Source organism: Pantherophis guttatus, chromosome 5 (assembly GCF_059756535.1).
Source record: "Pantherophis guttatus breed Tessera chromosome 5, ASM5975653v1, whole genome shotgun sequence".
NCBI classification, from domain to species: Eukaryota; Metazoa; Chordata; class Lepidosauria; order Squamata; family Colubridae; genus Pantherophis; species Pantherophis guttatus.
The window spans coordinates 1,201,351-1,221,134 of NC_142067.1; the positions used below are offsets into that span (position 1 = coordinate 1,201,351).

General features: G+C 50.5%; 1 protein-coding gene across 1 annotated transcript in view; it reads left to right on the plus strand.

Moving 5' to 3' along the window:
- INPPL1 (inositol polyphosphate phosphatase like 1) overlaps window positions 1–19,784 on the plus strand; it is a 47,658-nt gene that overhangs the window by 10,283 nt on the left and 17,591 nt on the right. Inside the window, exons 2-12 of the mRNA XM_060682695.2 lie at window positions 5,929–5,992; window positions 8,819–8,969; window positions 9,474–9,594; window positions 10,029–10,169; window positions 12,753–12,843; window positions 13,993–14,082; window positions 15,011–15,109; window positions 16,249–16,399; window positions 17,751–17,857; window positions 18,060–18,162; window positions 18,799–18,995. Coding sequence (XP_060538678.2) covers window positions 5,929–5,992; window positions 8,819–8,969; window positions 9,474–9,594; window positions 10,029–10,169; window positions 12,753–12,843; window positions 13,993–14,082; window positions 15,011–15,109; window positions 16,249–16,399; window positions 17,751–17,857; window positions 18,060–18,162; window positions 18,799–18,995 — 1,315 coding nt within the window. The remainder of the gene's footprint in view (window positions 1–5,928; window positions 5,993–8,818; window positions 8,970–9,473; window positions 9,595–10,028; window positions 10,170–12,752; window positions 12,844–13,992; window positions 14,083–15,010; window positions 15,110–16,248; window positions 16,400–17,750; window positions 17,858–18,059; window positions 18,163–18,798; window positions 18,996–19,784) is intronic.

Consider the following 19,784-nt stretch of genomic DNA (forward strand, 5'->3'; position numbering starts at 1 on the left):
GAAGAGGTGTTTTCTGTGACCACAAAAATAAACCAGGTTATGGTGATGGGCCGGCTTGATTCACCAGCCCGAGATGGCATCAGTAGGCTCCCAAAACGTGGGTCTATTCCCAAGCTTCGCCAGCTCATTTTACCCTCCTCCATCCAGCGGGGATGGTGCCCCATTTTAAGAAGACTTGGGCGTTGGGGCAGGATATGTGTCCAGTTGCCGTTGTTGACTGTTTTGAGTTTGAGGCTGTGCCAAAATCCAGCCCTGAACAACTGAACAGCAACTGGTGCAGGGCCCTTCTGTTCAAAACACCCATTTAGTGGCCGCCGTAAATGCCAGTTTACCCCCAAGGCCTGTTATTACCGTGCCAGCTTTAGCTCGCTCTGGATTTTCCAGGCTGCTGTGCAAATTGGACTTTTAAAAAGCAACCTTTCCCAGCCGTGCACCAGACCTCCCTTGTGCAAACTCCTTGGAAACGTTCAAGCCGCTTCTGCTAAAAAGGGGAGGGGGGAGATTTAGTCAAGGGAGGGGGGGGCTTCGGTTGTGGTTTGAAAGAGATCACAAGAAGGCAGTGGGGGTTTTTTCCCCTCTAGCTTTGTGCTCTCTTCCAATCCCCAGGAGGGAATCTCTCTCTCTCTTTCTTCACTTTTGCATTTGGAGAGAGTTATTTGTATAGCTTGTGGGGGTGGGTGGGGGGTTTGGAATTTCCCCCTCCCTCTGATTCCTCATGGCCTTCCTTGCTGTCCAGGGGTGGGTTTTCATGGGCTTCTGAGTCAGCCTGGGAATGTTACGGGAATGCACGGAGTTGGCACGTGGGACTCCTTCTGCTCCTGTTTTTTCCGGTCTGTTCTTGCTAACTGGATGTTTGGGAGGGAGGGAGGGAGGGCTGGCAGGAAACAGAACGACAGAGTTGGAAGGGACCTTGGAGGTCTTCTAGTCTGCCCCCCCTGCTCAAGCGGGAGACCCATTCTGACAAAAGGCTGTCGAATTTCTTCTTAGAAACCTTCAGTGTTTGGAGCTCTCACAACTTCTGGTGGCAAGGAGTTCCACTGATTAATTGTCCACACTGTTAGGAAGTTTCTCCTTAGGTCCAGGTTGCTTCTCTCCTTGGTTAGTTTCCTTCCATTGGGAAAGAGGCCCCCAGGACTCTCCAGCCCCCTTCCTGAGCCTAGATAGCTTCCGCCAACTCCAGCATCAGGGGGCAAGAACAGGAGGAGAAGGATGGGCTTTGCAATCCGGGATGTCCAAGTTCGGCTTCCCTGACCGAGCCTCTGTGGCATAGGGGTCTTGCCCGCCTGTCTTTCGGGTGGGGGTCTGCTCAGTCTCCCAAGCCAGCTGTTTTCCTCTGGCTTCCTGCCCTCTTAGCTCTTCTGCAGGCCTTGGGAAGAGAAGCAGCTGCCGGGTTTCTCGGTTGCTGGAATTTCCCCCACGCCCCACCCGGCAGCAGCAGCCTCCGAGCTCCGGTGTGGGGCAGGCCCTGGCAAGCCCTCCCGTGCCCCCTCCAAGCCTCTCGGTCTCCCTTTGGGGCTGACAGAGCTTCCTTGGCATTTGGGTAGCCAGAGGGGCTGGTTTGCAACACCTGGCCTGCGTGCCAAGATGCCACCTCTGGATTATTCACTGCAGTACAGGTAGTCCTCGGTTTACGACCACAATTGGGCCCCACGTTTCTGTTGCTAAGCGAGACGGTTGTTCAGTGAGTTTTGCCCCATTTTACGACCTTCCTTGCCACGGTCTTTAAGTGAATCCCTGCAGTTGTTAAGTTGGTAACACGGTCATTAAGTGAATTTGGCTTCCCCACTGAGTTTGCTTGTCCGAAGGTCGCAAAAGGGGATCATGTGATCCCGGGACGCTGCGACCGGCATAAATACGAGCCAGTTGCCTAGCGTCTGAATTTTGATCATGTGACCTGCCTGCACACCTGTGCTAGTGCAAGAATCTTCAACTGCATCAACCTCTCTCTTTCTCACACATACACACACACAGAGAGACACATACATGTGTCTGCTTGCCTGCTAGTGCAAGACTTATCACCTTTGCCTGCCTGGCACATCTATGCTAGTGGAAGATTTTTCTGGCAAATGTGTGTGTCAGCCACACACATACATGCATGCACACATGTTTGCTTGTCTGGCACATGTATGTATGTATGTGCTATTCAAGACTCATCAGCTGGGTTATCACCCCCACCAACAGATATACATACACAGAGAGAGAGAGAGAGAGAGAGAGAGAGAGAGAGACCCAGGGTAGGTGCTTCCTCCTCTCTCTCTCTCCTCCTCTTTCTCTCTTCTCTCTCTTTCTCTCTCTCTTTCTATCCCTCTCTCTTCTCTCTCTGTCTCTTTTTCTCTTTCTCTTTCTCTTTCTCGCTTCTCTCTCTCTGTCTCTCTTTCTCTTTCTATTCCTCTCTCTCTTTCTCTGTCTCTGTCTCTCTGTCTGTCTCTCTCTTTCTATTCCTCTCTCTCTTTCTCTCTTCTCTCTCTCTGTCTCTCTGTCTCTGTCTCTCTTTCTCTTTCTATTCCTCTCTCTCTCTCTCTCTCCCCCTCCCTCTGTCCAGCCAGGGCTCCCTCCTGCCACTGCCGTCTAAAGATAGGCTGCCCCCTCTCCCCCCTCCTTCCTTCCCTCTCCCCTCCGCGTAGGCTTTTCCCTGAGTCACGCCTGACGCAGCCTGACGCAGGGGTGGCACGGAGCCTCCAGCCCAGATGGGGAAACCGGTCACTGCCATGAGCCGGTTATAAATCCTGCTGCCACAGAAAGACGAGATCCTTGGCTGCCGCCCATTAACCCTTGACAAGGCTGATTTGGGGGGGGGGCTTTCATTGAAGGGGGTCCTTGGGGGGGGGAGGGGCTCAAGCTGGCATCTGTCATTCTGTAGCTTACCCTTAAGCCCTGCACCGAACAACAGCCAGACAGGGTAGGATGGCTTTAGAAGAGAAGTATCCAATCTTTGGCCACTTGAAGACTGGTGGACTTCATTTCCCAGAATTCCACCAATCTTCAGGTGGCCAAGGTGGGCTACCCCCCGCTTGAGAACGTTAAGGGAATTTTAAGCATTTTACCCCTCTGCCTGTTGTCCCCCAAATGGCACCCCTTCCCTTCCCACAGAGAGATGCCTCATACATGCAAACTCAGCTGCAATCCGTATAGCTGTGGCACATGGGTAGGGTGGTGCTTTGCTCGTGGCTTTGTAGCAATTGTCCCACTTCCTGGGTCAGGCGTTTGGCAGGCAAGGAAGGCCTCCCAATGGGCAGAAGACGGCTGGAGCAGATGGACCCTCATATCCCACCCTGGGGGTCCCCTTTGGAGCACACCTCTTCCCTAGAGAGGACCCGCAGTGCCCAAAGGGATACAGACCTTACCCCCTCCCCCCATGACCCTAGGAAGGGGTGTCCAAGAGCCCTTGGGGAAACAGAGGCTCCATCTCCTCCTGTCTCCCCCTGCTTGAACTCAAGGGGGGAAAAGTGGGGGAGACGAGACAGTCGAGGGAGCCCACCCACCCCCACGAAGTCATCAGCCGGCTGGTCAGCTCGGTCAGCACAAGAGTTCTTTGTCTGCTCTTCAGCTGCTTGGCTGGGCTATCCCTGGAACAGGACTGTCTGGAGGGGATTATTTCGCCCTTCCGTGATGGGCGGCCAGAGAGACAGCATTGAGGGTCCTGGGGGGGGGTGGCAGACCCAGATTATGCAGACCCTGCAATTGCAAGCTCAGCCCCCCCTCCTCCCCCCCCCCGCACCTCCCCACCCCCCTGGATCAAAAGGACCAGCTTTGCAAATGGAAACGGCTTGGTTGGTACAGCAGTTTGTTTAGTGTCCATTCCAAGTTAAAACGGCCCTGGGAAAAAAGGGACATGGCTTGTTTTTCACTCTTACGACCGTTGCAGCATCCTCAAGGTCACGTGATCAAAATTCAGAAGCTCGGCAAGCGACTCGTATTTAGGACGGTTGCAATCTCCCGGGGTCACGACCTTCTGACCAGCACACTCAAGGGGGAAGCCAGATTCACTTAACCGCCGTGTTACCGGTTTAATATCTGCAGTGATTCCCTTAACAACGGTGGCAAGGAAGGTCGTAAAACGGAGCAAACGCTGATCCCCCTTGTGTGACCTTCTGAACAGCAAAGTCAATGGGGAAGCCAGATTCACTTAACAACCAAGTTACAATTGTAGTAAACCAGGTCATAAAAATGGAACAAAATTCACTTAGTAACTGTCTCACTTAGCAACAGTAAATTTGGACTCAGTCATGGTCTTAATGTTGAAGACTTCGTGAAAAAGAAGCAGAACAGATTGTTCTGACCACCCCTTGTTCTCCTCTCCGGCTTTGTGGCAGCCAAGGAGGCCCCTGGCTCAGAGCAGCCCTGGGTGCGAATGCAGATCAGAGGCCATATTTCTCAGACAGAGGTCTCGGGGTGGTCTTGGCTGGCTGGCTGGGGGGTTCTGGGATTTGAAGTCTTGAAGCTGCTAAAGTTTAGAAACCCTGACCTGGAGCCTTGTCAAGCAGTACTAAATCAAGCCCAGGGAAAGGGTCTCTGCCTGCAGCCCCTTCCCCAACCAGCCCCCTCCAGATCTGCTGTTCCTTTGCCAAGTCCCTGGCCAGCCACCTCCAAGCGGTGCCAGGGGCAGAACGCAACCAGTCCCCACGCCAGGAATGCCAGCCTGTTGTTTCCACGATCTTCTTCCGAAGCGGTGCCTGTGCCGTTACGTGGCTGGCCGGCACGTCCCAACTCGCTGGAGGAACAGCGCACGATGGCCCCGTCCCTCCCGGCTGCCTAAGCCTTTGTTTGGGTCTGAGCTGAACCCGTCTGGCTCCTGCCAGCCTTTTCCGGCCTGCCCCAAATCCTCCCGGCTATTTTGGGCATGGAACACCCTTTGTGAGAAAGTCCCAAGCCGGCTGTGTGGCTGCTCCCTTCTCCCCCGCCCCCAGTTTGAGACAGCTGAGAGAATCTCCTGGGCTGTCCTCGACTTACAACAGTTCGTTTAGTGACCGTTTGAAGTTACGACAGAACTGGAAAAAGTAACTTATGACCGTTTTTCACACTTACGACTGTTGTAAGATTCCCGCAGTCAAATCAAAATGATCAAAATTCAGACCCTCGGAAAGTGACTCGTATTTATAACGGTTGCTGTGTCCCGGGCTCACATGATCCGCTTTTGCGACCTTCTGACAAGCAAAGTCAGCGGGGAAGCCAGATTCACTTAACAACCGTGTGACTCACTTAACAACTGCAGTGTTTCACTTAACAACTATAGCAAGATGGACAAAACTCTCTTAACAAATGTCTCACTTAGCCGTGGAAAGTTTGGGCTCAATTGTGATCGTAAGTCGAGGACTACCTGTGCTGGGAAGTGGGGGGGAGGAGGAAGAATGTCAGTGGCAGAATTTGGCCCTGAGTTCAACTGAACTCGATTATTTGACTCCCATTTGCAAAAACCCAGCCAGTGCCAGGATCCTGCTTTGTATATGTAACCCCAGATATGGATACAAGGAGTCCTCGACTTACGACCACAATGGTGCAAAAATGTCTGTGCTTAAGCAAGGCAGCTGCAATGTGAATTTTGCCCCATTTTACGACCTTTCTTGCTACAGTTGTTGAGTTAATAACGCAGTCCTTAAGTGAATCCGACTTCCCCATTGACTTCGCTGGTCAGAAGATCGCAAAAGGGGATCACGTGACCCCAGGGACTCTGCGACCGTCATAAGTATGAACCAAGCAGCCAAATTTTGATCGTGCTCCAAAGATTGTAACTGAAAAACTGAAGTGTTAATACCGCTTTATAAAGCCTTGGTAAGGCCACACTGGGAATCCTGCAACTCTGGCTGGGGAATTCTGGGAGTTGAAGTCCACCCATCTTCAAGTGGTCAAGGTTTAAAATTGAGAAGGTGACTCTGAATGTTACACTTTCCATTTTCGCCATGCTTAACGTCTCCTTCCTGTCCCTTTCAGGTTCCAGAAACATGTCCACACCTACCGGATTTTGCCTGATGAAGAGGAGTTTTTGGCCGTCCAGGTGAGCGTTTCCGTTTGTTTCTGCACCCCTTCTTGTTTAGGGTTAGGCTTTCTCAACCTCCACAACTTTGAGACTTGTGGACTTCAACTCCCAGAATTCCATGAAGCGATGCTGGATGGGGAATCCTGGGAGTTGAAGTCCGCACATCTTAAACTTGCTGAGAATCTTGCTATAGTCAGGAGTATCACTCCTTCAAGACTTTCTGCATTACTCATCTGGATCTTCCTAGGCACAAAATAACAGAGTTGGAAGGGACCTTGGAGGTCTTCTAGTCCAAACCCCTGCTCAAGCAAGAAACTCTAAACCATTCCAAACCAATTGCTATCCGGTGTCTTCTTAAAACCTCCAGTGTGGGAGCATTCACAACTTCTGGAGATATGTTGTTCCACTGGTTAATTGTTCTCACTTTCAGGAAATTTCTCCTTAGTTCTAGGTTACTTCTCTTCTTGGTTAGTTTTCATTTGTTGCTTCTTGTCTAGCCTTCAGGTGCTTTGGAGAATAGGTAGACCCCCCCCCTTTCTTCTTTGTGGCCATTGGAAGACTGCTATCATGTTGTCCCTAATCCTTCTTTTCACAAGCCATACCCAATTCCTGCAACCATTATTCGTATGTTTTAGCCTCCTGGTCCCTAATCCTCTTTGTTGCTCTTCTCCACACTCTTTTCAGAATCTCAGCCTCTTTTTTATATCATGATGAACAAAATTGGATGCAGGATTCCAAGTGTGGCCTTATAAAGTGATCACCACTTCAGGTGATCTTGATTCTCTCCCTCTGTTCATGCAGCCTAGAAGAGTTGTTTGCTCTCCCCTTTATCAAATCAAACAGCCTGACAGTGATAAGTAGAGGACAATTGGCCATGGAGGAATCTATAAGTGGGAATTCTGGGTGCTGAAATTCCAAATTTTTTTGGACCAAGCATTTCTGGGCTCTGTATTTTCACATCCTGCTTCCCTGCCAGATCCTCCTCTGCCCCCTTCTCCATGCTGAGCTCTGTATGAAGGTTTGCTTCCCTCTGCTTGGAAATGGCCCAAGGGGAAGTAAAATAGAGGCTGGGGTCCGAAGAATGAGGCCTGGGGGCCGCCGGAGAGAGCCATTCCAGGAAATTTGGGTCATGAGCCTCCTTTTCTGCATGCGGCATCATCGGCTGCTTCTCCTGGGCAGCCCCAGCTGGTGAGAGCCCAGCAGATGCCCACACAGTGCTGATCTTGGGGCGAGGCCAGCCGGACTCATTGACAGGGCAACAGTGGCCCTATTGTGCTCCTCGCCAAGCAGGAATAAGTGAGGAGGCGGGCAAAGGGTGCGCCAGCTGCGGAAAGGAAGTTTGTGGGCTGACAGGGCATCCTAAGCCGGCCCTTGGTCTGCGTGGCAAACGGGCAGCCGAGCCAGGCCGGAATGGGCCAGCCAGTGCCCATGCCAGGAAACGTCCACCCCAAAGACCAGCTTCATCCTGGTTAAGCCAGAATCATAGTTAATCCTTCCCAGAGGCTGACCAGGTGTCTTTCTTAAGAAATCACACACAATATGGTACATATAGTCGTTGATTTATAACAGTTCATTTACTGACCATTCGAAATTACAAAGGCCCTGAAAAATGTGGCTTTTGGACATTTTTCACACTTTACACAAATAACTCAAGGCGGCAAAGATATCCAACGCAACTTTCTCCTCCGGTTTTCCCCGCAGCAACAATTCTGTGAGGTGGGTTGGGCAGAGAGAGAGGGACTGGCCCAAAGTCACCCAGCTAGCTTTCATGGCAAAGGCAAGACTAGAACTCACCGTCTCCTGCTGACTGCCCCAAAATCACCCAGTTGGCTTTCATGCCTAAAATGGAACTAGAACTCACAGTCTCCATGGCTAAAGCAGGACTAGAACTCACAGTCTCCTGGTGATTGACCCAAAGCTTTCATGGCTAAGGTGGGTCTTGAACTCATGGCTTCTTGCTTTCTAGCTTGTACCTTAACCACAACCAGGACAGGCCCCCAAACTCCAGGATAACAGAGTTGGAAGGGACCTTAGAGGTCTTCTAGTCCAACCCCCTGCTGAAACAGGAGAACTTGTACCATCCTGGACAAATAGCCATCCAGTCTTTTTTTTATTATTATTATTATTTTTTAAATTTGATTTATATGCCGCCCTTCTCCGGAGACTCAGGGCAGCTTACAGTGCGCTAAGCAATAGCCTTCATCCTTTTGTATATTTATACGAAGTCAGCTTATTGCCCCCACAAACTGGGTCCTCAATTTACCTACCTTAGAAAGGATGGAAGGCTGAGTCAACCTTGAGCCTGGCGAGATTCGAACCTGCAGTAATTGCAGGCAGCTGGTCTTAATAACAGGGTGCTTTAGACCACTGTACTATCAAGGCTCTTTCTTCAAAACCTCCAGTGATGGAGGCACCCACAACTTCTGGTGGCAAGCTGTTCCACTGGTTAATTGTTCTCACTGTTAGGAAATTCCTCCTTAGTTCCAGGTTGCTTCTCTCCTTGATGAGTTTCCATCCGTCGCTTCTTCTCCTGCCTTCAGGGGCTTTAGGAGAATAGGTGGAACCCCCCCCCTCTTCTGTGGGGCAGCCCCTCAAATACTGGAAGGCTGCTATCGTGCGCCACCTAATCGAGAGAGTGGGGGGGGGGAGAGAGAGAGAGAGAGAGATTGCTTAGTTCACCCTTCTCCAACCCAGTGCCCCCAGGCTGCCCTCCCCAGTCCTGCCAGGTCTTAGGTGGGATCCCGGTGTCCACTCTTTTCAACAGGCAGGCAGTTCCTCCCGGAGGCCGGGTCCAGGGGACTCGGGTTCTTCCGCCTGCTGGACGGTGTCCTTTTCTTCCCACAGACGTCCCAGGGAGTCCCGGTGCGACGTTTCAAGACGCTGAGTGAGCTGATTGCCCTTTACCTGCAGCCCAACCAGGGCCTGGCCTGCACTCTGCTCTTCCCTGTGGAACGGGAGAAGGAGAAAGAGAATGCGGAGGAGAGGGACTACTCCGGTACCCATCAGCCCTTCCCCTGATTGATTGATTGATTGATTGGTTCAATTTATATGCTGCCCTTCTCTTAATGCTCACAATGCGTTAAGCAATAGCCTTCATACTTTTGTATATACCTGCTTAGTAGGGCTTTCGGGTCCCCCCTAAGCGGTGTTCTTTTTTATACAAAGTCAGCTTATTGCCCCCACAATCTGGGTCCTCATTTTACCTACCTCTGAAAGGATGGAAGGCTGAGTCAACCTTGAGCCTGGTGAGATTCGAACTTGCAGTAATTGCAGGCAGCTGGTCTTAATAACAGGGTGCTTTAGACCACTGTACTACCAAGGCCCTCCCTCCCTTCTATTCTTTTTTTCTTTCATTCCCTTCCCTTCCCTTTCCTCACTCCCTCTTTCTCTTCCCCTTTGCTTCCTTCCCTTCCTCTTTCTTTGCCTCTTCCTCTTCCCTTCCCTCCGCTATTCCTTCTTGTTCTGGGAAGGCCGTCTCAGCTGATCTTCTCTCTTGCAGATGGGGAGGACGACAAGCCCCCCTTGCCCCCCCGCTCGGGCTCCACCAGCATTCCTGGGGGCAGCAGCACCTCCATCTTGATGACAAACACCCCTGCAGTGCAGGACAGAGCCCTCGAAAGGTAAGGCAGATCCTACGCTGGAAGGGCAGAGAGGAGAGGAAGAGGAGTCCTGCCCTGCTGCATTGGACCACCCGCCCATCTCAACCCACAGATGTATGCGCCCCCCCCTTTCCCCCCCCCCCACCATCTAGGCTAAGACCCACCCATCTCCAGGCTTCCTTGAATCGGTGGCTTTGCTTATCATAAGATCGCTGCAAGAAATGCTGGTTGAATTTTGGTCATGTGACCGTGGGGATGCCGCAGTGGTTGTAAATGCGAGGACCGATTGTAAGTCACTTTTTTCAATCCCAAAATGGTTGCAAGTTGAGGACTCCCTGCACTCACTCAAGAGAGCTTGGCTTCTCCACCAAGAAACCCTGGCAAAAAAACCTCCCTTCCTGCCCCAGGAACCGGACGTTGTGCTGAAACTCGCGGTCTCCTTTTTTGCCTTCCAGCCCCACCAATGGACTCAGCACCATTTCCCACGAATACCTGAAAGGCAGCTACTCCCTGGACTTGGAGGCCGTGAAGGGAGGGGCCAGCAACCTGCCCCACCTCAACAAAACGCTCGTCACGTCCTGCAGGCGCCTGCACAGGTGAGGCCATCAGCACAAGACTACGATTGTCGGCCGAGCAGGGACAAAAAGAGCCAGAGGAATGACGGGAGCCTGGGAAAGGGGCCCCTTTTGTCGGTTAATAGGGATGCTGATTTAATACCAGCCTGTCAGATACAGGTAGTCCTCGAGTTATGACCACATAAACCCAAAGTTAATGTTGCTCAATGAAGTATTTGTTAAGTGAGGTTTGCCCCATTTTATGACCTTTCTGGCCACCGTTGTTAAGTGAATCATTGCATTTGTTAAGTTAGTCACACGGTTGTTAAGTGGATCTGGCTTCCTCACTGGCTTTGCTTGAAAAACAATCATAAGTGACTTTTTTCTTTGATGGTCATTAAATGAACTGTTATAAGTTGAGGACTACCTGTACTTTGGAGCCGAGGGCACACAGAGAGCTTAATAGCCATCCCTCAACACCCTAATCAACAACTAATGCTACCTACCACCTGGAACTCTATGAATACAAGGCGTGGAACAGCCCAATGTTCCCTCAACATCAACCAGTCTAGAATTAAGGAGAAATTTCCTGACAGTGAGAACAATTAACCAATGGAACGATTTGCTTCCAGATGTTGTGGGGGCTCCATCACTAGAGATTTTTAAGAAGAGATTGGACAGCCATTTGTCCGGAATGGCATAGGGTCCCCGTGCTTGAGCAAGGGGTTGGACTAGATGGCCTCTGAAGTCCCTTCAAACTCTGTTATTCTATTAAACTATCAGTGGAACAACTTACCTTCAAGGTCCCTCCAAGCTCTGTGGTTCTATTATTCCCTGATGATGAGCTTCAGCATCAGCCCAAAAGCTTGGAGGTATAAACTGACTCCGGTGGGGTCCTATAGACCAGGGGTCTCCCACCTTGGCAGCTTTAAGCCTGCTGGACTTCAACTCCCAGAATTCCCAGCTTTGCTGACTGGGGAATTCTGGGAGATGAAGTCCGCCAGGCTTAAAGCTGCCAAGGTGGGAGACCCCTGCTATAGACAACACGCTCCAAGGGGGAAAAAAGGACCCGAACTCATTCACGGCACATGATGGATCCCTGAAACCGGAACCGTTGATTCTTTCCGAGTTCCGAGAACGGGACTTCTCTGGCGATTCACTTCAGCGATCTTGAGCTGTTAGCATCCAGCCCAAAATAATTTATTTGGCTAGACAACCCATTTCTAAGGCTACGCTGGAATTTGCTTACACAGCACAATGGGCCGAGCGGTATATTTTAATTCCGCCTTGCATTATTTTTTGCTTTGGCATGTCCTCCAGTTAGAAATCCGGGGTGTAGCATTTCAGAGCAATTACCTCCGTGGTGGGAGAGGAAATTACAGGGTGTCTCGCTCCTCTGGCCAACGCCGGCCTTTGCCGGAGAGATGAAGGCTTTCCTCTTCATATGGAGCCCTTCACCCTTGGAGCCTTTTTTAACTTTAAGGCTTGTGAACTTCAACAGAGCAGGCAGGCAGGGGATGCTACAGGGCCCCTCCAGTGGTCGGTTTCACATATTCTTACCACCAGTTTGCCTCACGCACGCTCACTTCATGCATGTGCACGCCTCCCACGCATGTACCCGGCCTCGAAAACGTGGCTAAATAGGACGCCTTTAAACCGGGGCGAGTGGGCGGGCCCACCTGCAATCTCTGCTACCAGTTCGCCTGAACCAGTACGAACCGGCTGAATCCCACCACTGGGCCCCTCCCTTAAAGAGGTGGGACTGAGAAGAAAGGCCTTCTCCATGGTGGCTCCCTCCTTGTTATTTTTAAAGACCATCTTTTCCCAGTTACATCCACCTGATCCACCCCAGCAGGGAGGCAGGAGATGTTATGAGACCCCCACACACACCCTTTAAGGAGGTCCATCTGGTGGGACTGAGAAGGCAAGAGAAGTCTACAACCCACACGATTGGATTAGCCTTCCAGTACACTGGAGAAGGGCCTTTTTCGTGGTGGCTCCCTCCTGGTTATTTTTAAAGACCATCTTTTCCCAGTCATATCTACCTGTCCCATCAAAGTGGGGGAGGCAAGAGATGTTAGGGGTCTCCTCCCTTAAGGAGGTCCATCTTGTGGGACCTAGAAGAAGGGCCTTCTCCGTGGTGGCTCCCTCCCTGTTGCTTGAAGGACCATTTTTTCCCCAGTTACATCCACCTGATCCACCAGAATGGAGAGGTAGATGTTATGAGTCCCCCGTCTTTAAGGAGGTCCATCTGGTCGGATCGAGAAGAAGGGCCTTCTCCGCGGTGGCTCCCTCCCTGTGGAACATCATCCCTGTGGAGATAAAACTGGCCCCCACCTTCATCCTCTTTTGAGAGGCCCTGAAGACGTGGTTTTGCCAATGGGCATGGAGATCCCTCAGAGGGATACGGAGCCCATCCAGGGGTTGGTGTGATTGCTGTTGCCACAGGAGTGGGAGCTGATGGATTTTGTATTTGGGGTTCTACTTGTGTAAACCGCCCAGAGTCACCATGAGAGAGTTGGGCGGCCATATACATTTTCTAAATAAAGTCTTCTGCAAAGGAACCCATCTTGGGGGTCTGCAGGTAACAGGAGGCTGATTCCTCCGTGTCTTTTCTGCTTCTAGTGAGGTGGACAAAGTCTTAGCAGGCCTGGAGATCTTGTCCAAGGTGTTTGACCAGCAAAGCTCCCCGATGGTGTCTCGGATCCTGCAGCAGGTAAACGTTGCTCGCGTGAGATGAAAGGGCCACCGAGGTGTCTCAAGGAAGGGAGAATTTTTGCAGGTCTGGGGCAACGCATGGCACTTCTTCAACAGAGGGATCTGGGGGATTGACAGCCTTCCATTTGCTCTGGTCCTTGGTTTTTGGAGGTCTCTTGGCCCAAGTTTTCCTTCCCTCCCCAGGGCAGGGTGGAAAAACTATTGTGTTGTGTGGTGATTGTAGGCCAATGTTTGTCAACCTTGGCAGCTTTAAGACTTGTGGACTTCAACTCCCAGCACAGCTGGCTGGAGAATTCTGGGAGTTGAAGTCCACAGGTCTTAAAGCTGCCAAGTTTGGGGACCCCTGATGTAGGCTATGAAGCAAGAGAACAGCTGGCCTTCTGGAGTTATGGATGCTCCATCTCTGGAGGTTTCACCTGAAGTTCAGGCAGATGTTTCTATGGGGATGATCTGAGGATATCTTGCCTTACCAAATGGGTAGATTAGAAGACCACCAAGGGCTCTTCCATCCCTAGATTCTGGAATTCCATCAGATGTCCTCATAGGCGACACTGCCCAAATAGATCTTTAGAATGCAGCTTTGTCTCGAGATGGGTTTGGGATGAGTCTCCTGGTGGAAGGGACAGGGTGAACATCGTTACCTGGAAAATCCTCCAGCTCATCATAAGTGGGTTTTTCGTAAGCAATGTCAGGATTATTTGAAGTCTTTTGCTACCAATGTTGTGTCCTTAGTATGTTTTTGTGTTTATTTCATTGTCGGCTGGTGGAAAGACTACAGGAACCATCAACAAATAAGATGGGGGCTGGTTTTTTTAATTACTGTGATCTCCCCACCCCAAATGAAAGTGATAAACAACTTGTATGGGTTAGGGTTAGTCATCTTGACTCCCTCCATGTCTCTGCAGCAGATAATCCTGGGCAGGAGTCGCTTTCCTTGGTTAGACAATAAGACCTCCAAGGTCCCTCCCTATCCTGTTATTCTGTTATTCCTCTCAGCTGTCGTTGGTGAGGATGAGCTGAGGGAGCTTAGAAGGTGACCTGAAATATTTGGACCCAATTCGATTCTGGCACCCTTGGATTATCTGGGGCCTCTAAGTCTCCACCTTGGACCTTTGGCTTTTCAAAACTGCATCTTGTTCACTTCCAGACTGCCGGGCAGACAGGAGAGCAGGAGTTGGACAGTTTGGTCCTGAAGCTGTCCATCTTGAAGGACTTCCTCTCCAATATTGAGAAGAAGGTAAGTCTTCTCCTAGCCTCACCTATCTTGGGCTGAGGAGCATCCAAGGGTCTCTTCGGGCAGCTGTCCTGACTCCCAAACAATGCTCCCCAGAAGGGAGCCCAGCAGGATCTCCTCTCCAAGAGCTTCAGAACTCTCTCTAGTCGGTACCATCCATTGAGCTTAAATTCCCTAATGTAGGTGGTCCTATACTTGTTTAGTGTCCATTTGAAGTTACAACAAAACTGAACATGGTGACTTATGAGCATTTTTCACACAACCTACAGTCATGCAAGAAAAATTTGGTTGCGTGGCAACTGGCATATATTTATGGGAGTTGTCACGTGTTCCCCTCTTGCCACCTTCCCAGCTGGCTTCTTACGAGCAAAGTCAACGGGAGATGTTGTATTCCCTTACTGACCACAAGATTCACTTAAGTGCAATGATTCACTTAACAACCATGGCAAAAAAATGGTTGTAAAATTAAGTGCACTTCACCTTGCTTAACAACGTAAATTCCAGTCCCAATTATGGTCATAAGTCCAGGACTACCTGTTTGTAAGGGAAAGTTTTGTGTTGTTTTAACCTGAGCAGTTAGACCACCCGTGTGCCCAGTTGGGGTGCTTTCTACAAATTAGCCTCTCAAGCCCATCATCCACAGCCAGCTTCTGGTGGGAACCAAATTGGGAAAGGTCAAAATAGATTTCCAAGGACCAAGTGATGTTGGGCAGGAGAATTAGCACTTCCTACGAGGAAGCAGAAAGCAGCAGGTGGACATTTGGAAAGACGGCAGGAACTCCAATCTCTGGAATTCCTTGGAAAAGGATTAGGAGGGGTGGGAAAAGGGGGCCGAAGACTTTGAGGTACCGATGAATGAAAGGAGCAAGGGGGTGGTTTGAGGGGGCTGGTGTGGAGGCCCCGTGTTGAACTGCCGTTGTATCTCTTGTAGGCCCTCAAAGCTCTCCAAGACATGAGCTCCACCGCCCAGCCTGGACAGGCTCAGCCATGTTTCCGCAAAGTGAAGAGTATCCCGGTTCAGACATTCGAGGTGAGGGATGAGGACTGGAAGGCTGGATGTGAATCTGGTTTTTTTAAACCCTGAAGCCTGAAAAACACTGGGCAATATTTAAACATGATTTCTTGAGGAACCAAGAGGCTGGATTGGATTGGATTGGATTGGATTGGATTGGATTGGATTGGATTGGATTGGATTGGAATGGAATGGAATACTTTATTTGACCAAGAGAGATTAGGCACACAAGGAATTTGTCTGCTCTCAGTGTACATGCAAAGCAACAGAATGATAATCATAATCATAATATCAATAAGAGACATATGATAGCCATGTGTCATCTGGATAGAAATTAAGATTCCTTTTATGGAGCCTTAGATAGACGGTAAGATTAAATGTCTATGGAAATTCTCAGCCATCCATGTCACAGTTGTCCCAAAAGTCTTTTTTTCAAGAGGCAGCTGGACTTTCTGGTTTTTCCTTGAAGACATTTTGCTTCTCATCCAAGAAGCTTCTTCAGCTCTGACACGAATATAAATCCTTCCATTCAGTCAGAGCTGAAGAAGCTTCTTGGATGAGAAGCAAAACGTCTTCAAAGAACAACCAGAAAGTCCAGCTGCCTCTTGAAAAGACACCTTTGGGACCTCTCTGCAGGTGCTCAACCCACCCTGCTGTTCTGGAATTCTGGGTATTGTAGTCCCAGAAGTCTCCATCATAGGAAGACAAATGAAATGGATCTCTTTGTAAAGCTGCCTTCCCAGATGGACCAGACAAAAAATGTGACCAGCTGAGCTAATTCTATTTTATTGCAAAGTTACATGAACAGAATCTTGCAAGTTTGAAAGTACTAATCTCCCGCCGCCTCTTTTACAGTCTGAGAAACAATGGAGGTTCCTTCCTTTCTGAGTTTCTTTCTCCTCCCATTGTGCAGCTGAGGACTAAGCTGTCTCTTATTTGACTGCTCCCTAGCCTGAATCTCTTTTCTTCCCTCTCTCAAGGTCTTTCCCACATACCCTCACGTGTTTTTGTCCTCAATGAGTCTGCCACTCTGCTCTGAGTTGGAGGTTACCTTTCCCTCCATTCATCTCCCTGCCCTTGCTTTGTAGTCCTCTGTCCCACCAAACGTGTTCAGCCTTGTGGGTCGGAGTTTGTCTCACAACTATGCCTGCTTTCAGGTGAAGCTGGACCTGACCTTGGGGGATCTGACCAAAATCGGGAAGTCGCAAAAGTACACCTTAAGTGTGGACGTGGAAGGGGGGAAGTTGGTGGTCCTAAAGAAGCAGAAGGACTCCCAGGAGGACTGGAACACCTTCACCCACGAGAAGAGTAAGTCCGCTCCCACCCACTTCAGTCTGCAAACCTGAGCCGATCCTTCAGCGGATGGCCTGGCTCGCTTCCCGCCTTCTCAAAGTCCTGGTTGGGTGTCAAGGTTTGCCAACCTCTAAATGGAAACTGATGCAGGACTTCTCCCCAGCAAAGTAGACTAGAAACAACTACAGATAGTCCTCAACTTACAACCACTCATTTAGTGACCATTTGAAGTTACAATGCCCATGAAAAAAGTGACTTAGACCCATTTTCTATGCCAGTTCCAGCATCCTTATGGTCAGGTGATCAAAATCCAGGTGCTTGGCAACTGGCATGTATGTATGTTTGTATGTATGCATGCATGCATTTGTTTGTGTGTGTTTGTGTGTGTCCCGGGATGACGGGATCTCCTGACCAGCACAGTCACTGGGGAAGCCAGATTCATTTAACAGCCCTGTGACTAAGTTAATCCCTCCAACGATTCATTTAACAATTGTGGCAAGAAAGCTCGTAAAATGGGGCAAACCAATGTCTCACTTAGCAACAACCAAAACTTAGGGCTCAATTGTTGTAATTTGAAGACTACCAGTGGAGAAGAATCCAGAACTTCTGATAAGGAAGTTCATTCTAGAGAAAGAAAAAGCCATTGTGGAAGAATTCTCCATCCTTTCTTCTTCTTCTTCTTCTTCTTCTTCTTCTTCTTCTTCTTCTTCTTCTTCTTCTTCTTCTTCTTCTTCTTCTTCTTCTTCTTCTTCTTCTTCTTCTTCTTCTTCTTCTTCTTCTTCTTCTTCTTCTTCTTCTTCTTCTTCTTCTTCTCTGCAAGGGTCTGGGTGGCCCTTCCTCTTTTGTCTGGGAGGGCCCCAGTTTCTGTCCCTTTCTAGTTTTGCTCTAGGGATTTTCTGACCCTAACTCTCATATGACTACAAGGTGGTCCTCGACTTACGACTGCAATTGAGCCCAAAATTTCTGGGGTTAAGCGAGACACTTGTTCAGTGAGTTTTGCTCCATTTCATGACCTTTCTTGCCACAGTTGTTGAGTTAATCTGGCTTCCCCATTGAGTCTGTTTGTCTGAAGTTCACAAAAAAGTGATCACATGACCCCGGGACACTGAGACCGTCATAAAAATGAACCGGTGGCCAAGCAGCCGGATCTCATGTGACCAGGGGGATGCAGCAATGGGTGTTAAGTGAAAAGCATTCATGACACTTTTTTTAGTGCTGTTGTAACTTCTCACAGTCACTAAACGAAGGGTTGTAAGTGGAGGACTACCTGTACAGTCAATTCCTGGGGATGGGTTGATGGGAAAGAGGGAATCTGTGTTTCTTGGCCACCCGCCCCTCCTCCCTCTCCTCCTCCTCCTCCTCCCAGTCCGTCAGCTGATCAAATCCCAGCGGGTGCAGAATAAACTGGGGATCGTCTTTGAGAAAGAGAAGGACAAGACTCAGCGGAAGGACTTCGTCTTCGTCAGCGCCAGGGTGAGTTTGGATGACCTCAATGTAAGATGCCAGCTGCAGATGTGCTGCTCACAGAAAGGCGGCTGATTTTTAGTACAAAAATTCTTCCTGCTGGACTCCCAACTGGGTGTGTGTCCAGTTGTGAAGCAAAGTGGGGAACGCTGAGTGGGCTTTGGCTCCCCCCAACCAACCGGGGCTTCCTTGTCCCCCCCTCCCCCTCCAGAAGCGAGAGGCCTTCTGCCAGCTGCTGCAGCTGATGAAGAACTGGCACTCCAGCCAGGATGAGCCGGATATGATCTCCGTCTTCATTGGCACCTGGAACATGGGTGAGCCGGGTGAGGGGGAAGGGGGCAGGAGGGGGGGGCTTCTGGGGTTGGGGAGATTTGGGGGAGAATCTGAGCAGGAGACGTCCCAGCAATCCAGAGCTGAAAGCCAGAAGCCCCTTCAGTCTCACTGCCAGGAAAAGGCTTTGATGCCTGCCAAGAGAAAGCACCTTCGTTAACATGGGGGGCTGTTCAAACAGGGGCCCATGGGGAGTTGGAGGGGTTTGGTGGGGCTAAGAGGGGGAAAAGGGCTTAGCCATAGAAATCCTAGAATTGGAAGGGACCTTGGAGGTCTTCTAGTCCAGCCCCTTATACCATTCTGGACTAGTGGCTGTCCAGTCCCTTCTTGAAAACTGTATGGATAAAGGTGCACAAAATCTTTCCTTCCTTCCTTCCTCTCTCTCGCCTTCTTTCTCTCTCCCTCCCTCCCTCCCCCTTCCTTCCTTCCTTCCTTCCTTCCTTCCTTCCTTCCTTCCTTCCTTCCTTCCTTTTATTAAATTTATATGCTTCCGATATCAATACCCAAGGAAACTCTGGGAAGGCTCACAATACAAATTTTGGCCTGAAAAGGTGTGGCTTCTCCGCCCTGAACTCCATCCAAGCCCTCCTAATCAGCCTCCCTCCTCTCTCCCCCCGCAGGCAGCGTCCCCCCATCCAAGAACATCGCCTCCTGGTTTGCCTCGAAGGGGCTGGGCAAGACCCTGGACGAGATGACCGTCTCCATCCCCCACGACATCTACGTCTTCGGCACCCAGGAGAACTCCATGGGGGACAAGGAGTGGGTGGACGTCACACGCAGCGCCCTCAAGGACTTCACGGAGATCGAGTACCGGCTGGTGGGTGCGCAGGACTCGTGGGAGGGGCCCCCATTCCTTCTCTCCCCCCCCAGGGTCTCTGTTTTGACCCCGCTCTCCAAAGACGACAAACCCTCTGAAGTGAACTCAAAGATTCCTTTATTAGGAGTGCCAGCAGCCCTGGCAAAAAGTTTCTCTCTCACCGCAGGCTAAGAATTCTGTCCATCTGGAAGATGAATAGTTGTCTGTCCCATCTATTCATCTCCCCACACTGCCTTTTATCCCCAGAACCGAGGTGGGGCTTCGCTAGCAGTGGTGGCTCTTCCGTCCCAAGGACCGACCCATAGATTTCCACTGCTCTCCTCTCCTCTGCCTTCTGCGCATCTGCATATCAGGCACAGGACCCAGCTGTTCCTCCTCCTCCTCATCAGCCACCTCCAGACCTGGGGGCTGTTGACCCTCCATCTGACGGCTGACAGACGGCCCAGGCTCTGCCTCTGTTTCCCTCTCTCTGCCAGCTCCATTCCCTCTTCCCCCTCGGAGCTTTCAGGTTGCCTTGAGGCTGACCCTGACTCCCACGCCCCCTCCTCTGAGTCGGCTGCTGGAGGGGCCATCCGCCGACAGGCCACAACAGTCTCTCTGTGGGTCAGCTGGACCTTCACACCATCTCTGGCTTCCCGGCCTGGCAAAGGCTGATGCTTATCAATTGCGATGGCTTGTCTTGATTGCAGTTTCTTTCCCACACAACTTTGATTGGGAGGCAATCAAAGTTCCTATTATAGTGGCTACACAAAGAGGGCCTGTCAGCTCCTGGTGCCAGCTTTGCCAGGA